This window comes from Oncorhynchus masou, chromosome 5 (assembly GCF_036934945.1).
Source record: "Oncorhynchus masou masou isolate Uvic2021 chromosome 5, UVic_Omas_1.1, whole genome shotgun sequence".
In the NCBI taxonomy this organism is placed as follows: domain Eukaryota; kingdom Metazoa; phylum Chordata; class Actinopteri; order Salmoniformes; family Salmonidae; genus Oncorhynchus; species Oncorhynchus masou.
Window position 1 is genome coordinate 67,539,693 of NC_088216.1, and position 12,087 is coordinate 67,551,779.

The 12,087-nt window shown below is 45.1% G+C and overlaps 1 protein-coding gene across 1 annotated transcript in view; it reads right to left on the reverse strand.

The window, feature by feature from the left end:
- adamts9 (ADAM metallopeptidase with thrombospondin type 1 motif, 9) overlaps positions 1-12,087 on the reverse strand; it is a 53,589-nt gene that overhangs the window by 7,566 nt on the left and 33,936 nt on the right. The window contains 7 exon segments of the mRNA XM_064966539.1: positions 3,245-3,412; positions 3,511-3,618; positions 6,188-6,307; positions 7,812-7,976; positions 8,748-8,915; positions 9,002-9,212; positions 9,337-9,463. Coding sequence (XP_064822611.1) covers positions 3,245-3,412; positions 3,511-3,618; positions 6,188-6,307; positions 7,812-7,976; positions 8,748-8,915; positions 9,002-9,212; positions 9,337-9,463 — 1,067 coding nt within the window.

Consider the following 12,087-nt stretch of genomic DNA (forward strand, 5'->3'; position numbering starts at 1 on the left):
TGAGGCTGCTTTAAAAGTTGGGTCTCATAACGGTAGAACACAGTCATTAAACTTCATGAACTAACTGGCCCATCCATCCGCCATGCCATTCTGTAGTTATCACCCCCTCCATCAGATATAATTTCCGGTTCCATTCCATATCAAGAGTGTCTAAAGGGAACTTTCAGAGTCAGATCTGTCTCTTTCTCTCTGCTTCTGTTTGCTGTGGCCTTGGGCTGAGCTGCTTCCTGTCTGCCTGGAGGTCACTGAGTCGCTCTGGCATAAATAAGCAGTCAGGAAGACTCTCCCAGTCACACGCTGTTTATATACAGTGGGGAGAACAAGTATTTGATACACTGCCGATTTTGCAGGTTTTCCTACTTACAGTACAAAGCATGTAGAGAAAAGAAAATCACATTGTATGATTTTTAAGTAATTAATTTCCATTTTATTGCATGACATAAGTATTCAATACATCAGAAAAGCAGAACTTAATATTTGGTACAGAAACCTTTGTTTGCAATTAAAGAGATCATACATTTCCTGTAGTTCTTGACCAGGTTTGCACACACTGCAGCAGGGATTTTGGCCCAAACTTCCATACAGACCTTCTCCAGATCCTTCTGGTTTCGGGGCTGTTGCTGGGCAATACGGACTTTCAGCTCCCTCCAAAGATTTTCTATTGGGTTCAGGTCTCCAGGACCTTGAGATGCTTCTTACGGAGCCACTCCTTATTTGCCCTGGCTGTGTGTTTCGGGTCGTTGTCATGCTGGAAGACCCAGCCACGACCCATCTTCAATGCTCTTACTGAGGGAAGGAGGTTGTTGGCCAAGATCTCGCGATACAAGGCCCCATCCATCCTCCCCTCAATATGATGCAGTCGTTCTGTCCCCTTTGCAGAAAAGCATTCCCAAAGAATGATGTTTCCACCTCAATGCTTCACGGTTGGGATGGTGTTCTTGGGGTTGTACTCATCCTTCTTCTTCCTCCAAACACGGCGAGTGGGGTTTAGACCAAAAAACTCTATTTTTGTCTCATCAGACCACACGACCTTCCCCCATTCCTCCTCTGGATCATCCAGATGGTCATTGGCAAACTTCAGACGGGCCTGGACATGCGCTGGCTTGAGCAGGGGGACCTTGCGTGCACTGCAGAATTTTAATCCATGACGGCGTAGTGTGTTACTAATGGTTTTCTTTGAGACTGTGGTCCCAGCTCTCTTCAGGTCATTGACCAGGTCCTGCCGTGTAGTTCTGGGCTGATCCCTCACCTTCCTCATGATCATTGATGCCCCACGAGGTGAGATCTTACATGGAGCCCCAGACCGAGGGTGATTGACCATCATCTTGAACTTCTTCCATTTTCTAATAATTGGGCCAACAGTTGCTGCCTTCTCACCAAGCTGCTTGCCTATTGTCCTGTAGCCCATCCCAGCCTTGTGCAGGTCTACAATTTTATCCCTGATGTCCTTACACCCTCTCTGGTCTTGGCCATTGTGGAGAGGTTGGAGTCTGTTTGATTGAGTGTGTGGACAGGTGTCTTTTATACAGGTAACAAGTTCAAACAGGTGCAGTTAATACAGGTAATGAGTGGAGAACAGGGGGGCTTCTTAAAGAAAAACTAACAGGTCTGTGAGAGCTGGAATTCTTACTGGTTGGTAGGAGATCAAATACTTATGTCATGCAAAAAAAAGTTTGAATTTCCATATCTCACAGTTGAAGTATACATATGATAAAAATTACATACCTCTATATGCTTTGTATGTAGGAAAACCTGCAAAATCGGCGTATCAAATACTTGTTCTCCCCACTGTATCTATCTATCTGTGTGTGTGTGTGTGTGTGTGTGTGTGTGTGTGTGTGTGTGTGTGTGTGTGTGTGTGTGTGTGTGTGCATGGTGGCCATAGCTGCAGCATGGTGGGAGTATGACTAGTCTGGTGAGAAAAATCTGTAAACCACAAGGATCCTAGCCCCTCTCCACAGCCCGTCACTCAATCCTCCCTCTATCCCTCACACTTCCCTCCATCCCTCACGCCTCCCTCCAGCCCCATGCTTACCTCTATCCCTCACACCTCATTCCATCCTTCATGCCTTCCTCACGCCTCCCTCACGCCTCATTCCATCCTTCACGCCTCCCTCTCGCCTCATTCCATCCTTCATGCCTCCCTCACGCCTCCCTCCATCCCTAACGCCTCCTTCCATCCCTAACACCTCACTTCATCCCTCACACCTCCATACCTTATGCCTCCCTCTATCCCTAACGCCTCCTTCCATCCCTCACGCCTCCTTCCATCCCTCACGCCTCCTTCCATCCCTCACGCCTACCTCCAGCCCCATGCCTACCTACCTCCATCCCTCACACCTCATTCCATCTTTCATGCATCCCTCACGCCTCGTTCCATCCTTCATGCCTCCTTCACGCCTCCCTCTTGCCTCAGTCCATCCTTCATGCCTCCCTCCATCCCTAACGCCTCCCTCCACCCCTCACGTCTCCATCCCTCACACCTCCCTCCACCCCTCACACCTCCCTCCACCCCTCACGCCTCCCTCCATCCCTAACGCCTCCCTCCACCCCTCACGTCTCCATCCCTCACACCTCCCTCCACCCCTCATGCCTCCCTTCACCCCTCACTCCTCCCTCCATCCCTCACGCCTCCCATCCACCCCTCACGCCTCCCTCCACCCCTCACACCTCCCTCCATCCCTCACGCCTCCCAACCACCCCTCACGCCTCCTTCCACCCCTCCCTCCAGCCCTCATGCCTCCCTCCACCCCTCACACCTCCCTCCACCCCTCACGCCTCCCTCCACCCCTCACGCCTCCCATCCACCCCTCATGCCTCCCTCCACCCCTCACGCCTTCTACCATCCCCCTGCCAACCAAACACCCCTGAGCCTGTTTTATCACCTCCTCCCCTTGGACCAGAGAAACACCCAATCACACAAAGTCATTATGAATTGTGGTCTGAAAAGCACAAAACACAGCTAAATACACTTCAGATATTATAGGCCACTGAGCTGGCTAGAAATACAAGTGAATGAACAGTGCAGAGAGAGCATATAATGGTTGACAGATTTCCCAGATCTCCCTCTAGAAGAACTGTTCACAAAGGTTAAAGACTATAGCAATGGAGGAAAACACCGTAGCCACAAGACCCTCTAGGATTGTCAAATATTAAGTGGATATTGTATACATTCAATATATTTTAAGTGTACACAGTATATGCATTTAACATGGTGGTTGAGTGAAAGACAGTAGTTACTTACTGATGTCCATTCTAGGACCTTCCACTGTCCGCAGTGCACTACAATGCACCCGTCGCTGGCCGGGGGCTTGACCAGGTGGGAGCAGGCTGAATCCTCTGCAACCCCACCCTGGATGTCACGGCAACTAACGTAGCGCATCCGGGTCCCTTTGCCGCAGGTGGCGCTACACTGTGAGGAAGAAGGAAGAAATCAGTACAGTACAGTACAACACACACACACAATATTTAATGGCTACATCGAGTGGTAGTGCAACCAATAAAACCAACCTGTGTCCAAGAGCCAAACCTCCACTGGGTGTTGTGTGAAAGGTGTGAGGGGACTTTGGTCCCAGGGGGAACTGGGTGGCTGACAGGACACTGGGCCAGTTCACAATCCTACAGAGACAAACAGACACATCCATCAAACCAATCACACTGACAGAAAGACACCACACAGTACTACACTTTCATGTACTTACTGGACACAACCTAGACAGATCTGACAGAAGGGCACTCACCAGACTAAAAGTAACAGTGTTACTCTGACAGAAGGGTACTCACCAGACTAAAAGTAACAGTGTTACTCTGACAGAAGGGTACTCACCAGACTAAAAGTAACAGTGTTACTCTGACAGATCCCAGAAACACACAACGTTAAGCCCCTCCACATGAGGCCAAACTTCTGAATAACCTGACGCCTGTCATAACGTGTCACAGTGGAGTGGTATCCCAGTCTCCAATGCCAACACTGGGCTCGTTTCTCACCTCCCCCCCTGCTCTATTCCCCAGTGACCTCTCATGACCTTTGAGCCCAGAATTCTGGGGTGAGCAGAGAGGGGCCTAACTCAGGTTTAGCAAGGCCATAGAGGGCTCCACATTCCACACTCTGAGTCCTCTGAGTGGATACAAACAGGACCCTGGCAGCCAGCCAGTCAGGCAGGCAGGCAGGCAGAAAGTCAGGGGGAACACAACCTCCACAGCCTCACACTGTAAAATACACCGTAAAACATGCAGTAAATGGTTGTGAAGGTGGTGGGAGAAGAAGAAGAGAAAGAACGAAGGAGATGAATTATGAGAAGGTACTCTGGTTCTAAAGGCAGCCAAGGCCTGTCTATGACACTGTGGGTGTGCGTTGATGTACACGTCTGTGGGTAGGTGTGTAGGAAGCAAGTGTTAAGTTGTCGTTGTGTATTTTTTGGTTTTCTCCATCTCGTTGGTCAGCTCAGGTAAAGATAAGCTCCATTCTTTTCTCTGTCCCCCTTTTCCAGCCATGCAGTAGTTTAGGGTGGGCGGTCTTGGAGCCGACTTCACGGATGACTGACTGGAATCACAGGGAGGTGAAGTGACTGATTCAGGGTCACTGGGCCTGACGGCTGAGTCGGGAATTAAGGCCGGGGCCTCCCTGGGACCGGAGTCTCAGTCTGCGTTTATTGCCCAGCCCAGCCCACCACTCCACACCCCACCCTGACCTGCCCACCCCATGCCCCAGGAAAACAGACCATTCTGCCTTCCAACTATTAGCGTGGAGAGAGAAAGAAACAAGCCCTAATAAACTAAACTGATGCATGGGGAGAGGTCCATATAAGTAGAGGTTCATGAAATGTGTGACTAGTCATGATTAGTCAGCAATTGTATGAATGTGAGTTTGTGTTCACTGTTTATGTGTTGGTTATTTTCAACACAGCAGGAATTGTTTTACTGAAGAGGTTTTTCAGATAGGTTCACATAAGGAGGAGAGAACCAGCCTACACACATTCCATGTTGTTCATTATTTTCCATAGAACGCATAGAGCCACGAGTTGAGTATCCCTTTTATGAGTTCAACATCCACTGAAGTAGCTAGCAAGTTTACTAGATAGAGACAGTAGTTGCCTTGGTAACCAAACAAACAGACTTGCTAGTTCAGCTAACCAAACGATTCATCCTAGCTTGTTATTATGAACATCGAATTCAACAATGCAAAAAAAAATCTATTTGACTTTTACAAGCAGCTCAAAAACAGTAAGAATTAACTATAGTCATTGAATTCTACCGTGCAAATATACCGTGTGTTATATGGAAATAATGTTCGCTCTAGAATGCCCTTCAAGTCAATCGGAAACGAGTATTCAACAATGCCATGGTATAAACTACAGTACAAGACCGTTAACATATCGACATTAAGGTGGGAAACTACACTATTACACTACAGTACAAGACTCTTGACAGACAAACAATACCCCTGGCAGACTGTAGGTGTGACTTACATAATAACCAAGGTGAGGACAGTTTCTAAGAATAATCCAGGAATGTTTTGCACCATCACCAGCACTGCCCCATGGCTGGGTTTCTGGGGTTAGAGCCAGTTCCCCCTCCCCCTCCATCACCCACCCCCAGAACCCCCCTGCTCCCTGACAGGAGCTTTCGTGCGCCCCCTGCCGTGGAAAGGCCCTTTTCTCTTGGTCCTTCATGCTTGGTAAGGAGGCGGACGGCTGGAGGGAGACAATCCCAGCACTGTGTCTCCGTCTGGGGGTAAAAGCCGCCTGGCACAGCCCCCCACTTACCCCCCTTTAGACAACAAGGCTTTATTGAGTCCAGGTGATAATGCACTGGGTCACAGTGTGTCATTGACTGTACCTGTGTCGCAGCCTGCACAGGAAAACCCCCTGTGCAGGGGAAGTGGAAAGTCACACGGTCAGCTCACAACTAAGCATTTAAGTACTGTGTCAGGAATGGATAAGGGTGTTTGTGTGTTCTACTGAGTCTGACAAATCAAGCCCTGGGTGGTCTAATACTGAGAAAATTGCATGTAGAACTCACTACCAGTTATATTCTCACAAATGTCACTTGAAAACTGAGTAGTATACAAGGGCTGTAGCCAAAGCATCCACAAAACTGCTTTCAGTTATCCCATGTTAATTCTCCAGATCTGTGCAGAGGAGATTGGGAACGTATAGAGATGGATCTTAATGGACTGTGTCCTTACCTGAGTGTCAGTGGGCCGTGTGGCCGCGTTACATTCAGTGTCGTCCATGACAGACCCATATGACCCCACAACGCACTTCACTGCTCGCATCTGGTAGCCTGGTCCACACGAGGTAGTGCACTGTGTTCACCAAAAAGAAAACAAGAGAAAAGAGCGATATAAAGGAAGAGAGAGAAATATTTTTTTATAAGGGACAGAGAAAAAGTCAGAGAGGGACAACAAAAAGCCAACATAGCAAATCTTCCCAAAAATGACTAAATGAAGGGGAAAAAGTGCACTCCCTTTGAGCCTGGTCAGACTAGTGCCAGCAGATGACAGCCTTCATGACCATAATGCATGAGTAATTCATCTACTTTCCATTGCTTTTTCCCACTGTATCCAAGTCAGTGGGTAGACACACCACACTCTTTTCTACCTCACTGACTCCAATGAACCGAGGTCAAACTTGTGTGGCAGCAACTTTAAACAATCTTTATTAAGTGCTGTAATTTTATTGTGAGGAACTGAAGTTTTATACCATTTTTTTCTGTTTTGGCCAATTCCATGGTATAGGAACACCTCATCTCCATCACACATTAGGCTTACAGGCAGTTTGCACACACACGCTGATTTATAAGAGCATATTTTAGATTTGCAAAATGTTGCAATACCTTTTTAGACTAGAGCTTGCTACAAAGCAGATGTTTTTCATCCTCTGAGATCTACACTGATTATGCTTCAGCAAGCATAACAATTGTGCGCAGATTTTGTGTGCTTATTTTGGTATGTGAACGGGGGATAGACTAAATGAGTGGATTAGATTATTTTTCTTCTGTCAATGCTCTACATCTGGAGAAAGCATAGTATAGCATTCCACATAACTAAAACTCTGAAGCAAAATGGGCTTATTATGATAGATACAGTACTATAAATAGCTGTTCCATTTGGTCATATTCTAATATTTTAAACAGTTGGACACATTTGGAATTACACAATAAGTTCACAAGACATGCCACCAGAGATCTCTTCACAATCCACAAGTCCAGAACAGACTATGGGAGGTGCACAGTACTACATAGAGCCATGACTATATGGAACTCTATTCCACATCAAGTAACTGATGCAAGCAGTAGAATCTGATTTAAAAACAGATAAAAATACACCTTATGGAACAGTGGGGACTGCGAAGAGACACACACACACAGGTACAGACACACTCATACACACACACACACACACACACACACACACACACACACGAGCACACGCACTCTACACACACTCACATTGTAATATTGTTGTATGGTGGTATTATACCATTTGTATTGTAGATATGTAATGGTGCAATAATGTTAAATGATGTACTGTTTTATATTTTGTTGTATGTGTGATGTAAGTGCCTTAATGTTTTGGACCCCAGGAAGAGTAGCTGCTGCCAAGGGGGATTCATAATAAACACAAATACATAAACATTAGCTGTTGCAAGACACAACACTACAGTGTTTGAGGAACAGAGGGTAAGCCACAGATGTTGCCTGGAACACAGTGTGTCCCACCTGTCAAACATCATAATATTACCTGGCACAAAGCTATGTCACCACTCTCATACACGTCACTGTACGGTTTGTCAACAGGTGTGCCTCACCTGGCCCCAAGGTCCGACCTGCCACGAGGCACAGTCCTGCTGCTGACACGTCTGGACCGACTCAGGCTTGGACGCAGAGTCACAGAAGCGGTCGTCCCGTCGGTCCTCCGCAAACTGGCACCATGTCTGCCGGTGCTTGTACCCTTTCCCACACGTCACCGGGCACTGCAACAACAGTCAACAGGCACACTGAGAAACATGGGCACACATAGCATAAAGCCTCTGGAAGGTACGCTCAGAAAATGAGGACAACAGTATGTGTGCAGTTAACAGTAGCTTTGACATGTACAGTAGGTTAGCTATGTGTGTATAGTATGTGTTGGTTTGGGATATTTAAGCAATAAGGCCCAAGGTGTGTAGTATATGGCCAATATACCACGGCCAAAGGCTGTTATTAAGCACGACGCAGCGCTGAGTGCCTGGGTACAGCCTTTAGCTCTGGTATATTGGCCTTATACTGCAAGAGGTACCTTACTGCTATTATAAACTAATTACCAATGTAATTAGAGCAGTAAACAAGTCATTTTACGTCATACCCATGGTATATTGTCTGATATACTGTACCACAGTTTTCAGCCAATCAGCATCCAGGACTCAAACTACCCGGTTTATAATAGAAAACATTTGCGGAATGTGACACATAGCCTTTTGAGCTGCTTGGACAGAATGTGAAAAATAGGCTTTATTGCAATAAAACTAGTTATTGCACCAAACTGCACTGTACATGACAAGATATAACAAGGACACTAACTATCAACATTTGGATTCGATATTTGACCCACTTCACAGGCGCTCTGTAATTTTTACATCTTTAACAACAAACTAGATGTAGCATAAAAAGGCCATCTGGGTTCTACATTTCTAAATTCCTCAATTCATTTCAAATGATAATCAACATTTCCAAAGCGTAGTCCAAACATTCTCCATGGAACTGACCTCAGACCAGTCTCCGGTCTTCCACACGGGACACAGGAACTCATTGCAGTTCTGGGCGGTGGTCAGCTTGTCTCTCTGGCTGCACTTACTCTCATCACTTTCTGCCTCAGAGGACTTCCCACACACGGCTGCACGACGCCGGGACCCTCCGCCACAGCTTTTGGAGCACTGAAACACACGCACACGTATTAAACCTTTGTCCTTCTGTTTTTCCTTCTCTTTTTCTTAGCCCACCCAAAAACAGGTGGTCTCACCTCTGACCAAGAGGAGTACTCCCAACCGGCCGGGTTACAGTCTCCATGGCAACTCTCCTTGTCCTCAGGTTTACGTTGACTGCTGCAGTAACGCTCGTCAACCTTCTGGGTCTTTCCATCGGCACGGCTGAGTTTGGCGCAGTAGATCTCCAGTGTACGATATCCCACTCCACATGGGACTGTACACTCACTCTTCCGCGCTACATGCCACCTGCACAGACAGGAAAGGTCAGAGGTGAGAGACGCTGACAGGAAACATACAGATCGCATATATAAAGACTGTTAGTGATGAAGAATATGTGATATGGACAGAAGGAGAGTGGTTTAGGCAGTACCTGATTTCACATTCTGTGTTGCAGGGTTCTGTTACCATGGCTGGTCTGACAGCCCCATGGCATCTCTGGTCTGAGACCACCACACGGTCCGACTCTCTACTACACAGCATCTTCCTCTTACGCTCTCCTGATGGGGTGTGAGAGAAGGTTTAGTTCCTTGGTCATGGTCCTGTTGCTTTTGGTTTCTCCCTGGGATTGAATCGATTGGCTAGAAAGTCCATGCACGCTTGGATTCTTTGGAGTCTAAATCAGACACGTCAAAAGGCAAGAATGAAAACCAGCAGGAGTGTGTTCCTCGAAGAGACAGGTGTGACGTCCATGGTTTAAATCATTGTAAAATCGTTCTTATTTCAAAACGCGTTCCAAGAAACCTTGCTCTTAAAGCTGGATCCTCCACCTATACCTTCTGTTCTCAATTTTTATAACCAAACATTAAGAGCAGTAAATCAGTAAAACTGCCAGTAAATCTACATGGATAAATAGAAATGTGTTAGTGAAGAAAGACACTACATCTTCAGCCCTTATTCTCTTTAGCTATTTGTGACTTTGCCACTGAAGAGTGCCTGTGACGTCGACCTTTCACTCCATTGCATATTTACATGTAAAATGATTGTCATTTTTAGCACTGGCAACTCCTAGCCAATTCATAGACGCTAACTACATTTAGCGCCTATTGACGATTGCATCGTCTTGCTGGGGGGGTTTGTTAAGAGCCCCGACACTTGCTCTTAACCCTTACAAAAGAAGTTATACAGGAATCCTGTCGGAATTTGACCCTTTGTGAAGTAATTGTGCAGGTGTCCTACAGGAATCATGTAGTACATTCCTGCAGGTATCCTGCAGGATCAACACCTGCCAGATTTAGATATTCCTGCAGGATAAGGCAAACTGCTGAAGGAGGAGATAAAATGTATGTGGACGTGGTGCAGATGTATATAGCCAGCTAGTTTTCTATTCCAAAAATATGTTTTTAACTCTCCTTTACAATTTACAACAAGAAGATGAACAGTTATGTGACATATTGGTCACCATAGCAACAGTTGACAGTTGGAAGTTGAGGAAATGGCTGCCAGGCAGTTTAGCTGCTAATATTAAAACAAATGTTGACAGGTAAGGGGTCAGAGAAACATACTAAAACTACAACAAATGTTTATATGAACATGTTAGGTGGGGGCGTATTTAGTTTTTAATGTGTTGTGTTTGTATAACATTTTGTATAAATAAGTTAGCTAGCTTAGCTAACATGTTCTCGACCACTGGCTGCTAGCTAGCTAGCTTTGACAAAAAAACTTTTGAAACTTTTGTTTCCATGGAAAGTGACAAATGAGGTTTGATATCCCTCTTGCTATGTCTCTTTAGTACTGTTGTCACAAGATAGGCTAGAACTTTTAAGTGTTTTGAAAAGGATGGTGATTAGATTTTTGAATGACTAGGCTACTGGCTCCTTGGCAAGCATTTGAAGATGGTAACCAAGTCACATGACCTGTCATAAATAAGGATGTGATTGCATTTAAATAGTAAAGAGGGGTTTAAAACATTTTATCTATGAAATATCACATTATTTTAATAAGGTCACAATTGAATAAACAAACAGTTTGATTTAAATAGAAATGAATAATTTTAACATCACTTTCTCTCTGTTTTACTTGTAGCTTGCTTGGATAGTTTCCCCACCTCCACCATGTGAGTTCTCTTCTTTTCCCTTACAGCTTAGACTACAGGGAGCACAGAAAACACACACACTGTAATTATTTGCCCTGTATATCTAACAGTTTAGCAGAAGGCCACCACACCACAGAGTTGGTCAGTGCATGAGAAAACAATACATTTACTAATTAATCTTTGTCTCATTTGCAACTCCATTAGTTCCAGTTGTCTACTAGTTAAATTCTCTGAAGGATGAGGAAGGGATCCAGCAGGTTGTCCTACAGGAAAATGGATATATATCCTGCAGGATTCCTGCATATTTTTTTTGTACAGTATTCCTGTAGGACTTTTTTGGAAGGGAGAGTTAAAACGCATTGCTTGTGATACGGTTTTGAAAACATGAGGAATGTATAATTCATATCAGCAAGATGTTTATCAAATCAAATCAAAATCAAATCCGTTTATAAGCTTAGTGTTCCCACAAGGCCATATTTCCATGTTACAGCGCTTGTTTACAGAAAACAGATGGAAGACAGAGGCGACTACCTGTGATAATTAGAGTAGTTAGCGTCTATGACTGGGCAAGTCTGCGCTCAACTCTGTAGAGGAGTTAAGGTACTTGGCTATTTTAGCGCCAAACTTTTAGCGCCAAACTGTAAATGTTTGCTAATGGTTGTTAGTGTTGCTAACATTTTCAAGCAAATTTCTATCGCTAAAGATGTCACACCATTGTTATAGAAAAGCTAATAGGGTTGCAAAGGGAGGGTATACTACTGAAACTTTATAAGTTTACCAGTAAAGTACTAGAATTTTGGTATCTTTCAAGGATTTTATGTAATCGATCACAATACATCTAGTGGCCCTTTTGGGTACTTCATATATTCAGAAGTGTCTGTAAAAATCTCTGGCCCTCTGTGTGGCCTTATCACATTTAAAAAAAACGATATATATATATTTCACAATTATTTAACCAGGTAGGCCAGTTGAGAACAAGTTCTCATTTACAACTGCGACCTGGACAAGATAAAGCAAAGCAGTGCGACTAAAACAACAACACAGAGTTACACATTGGATTAACAAACGTGCAGTCAATAACACAATAGA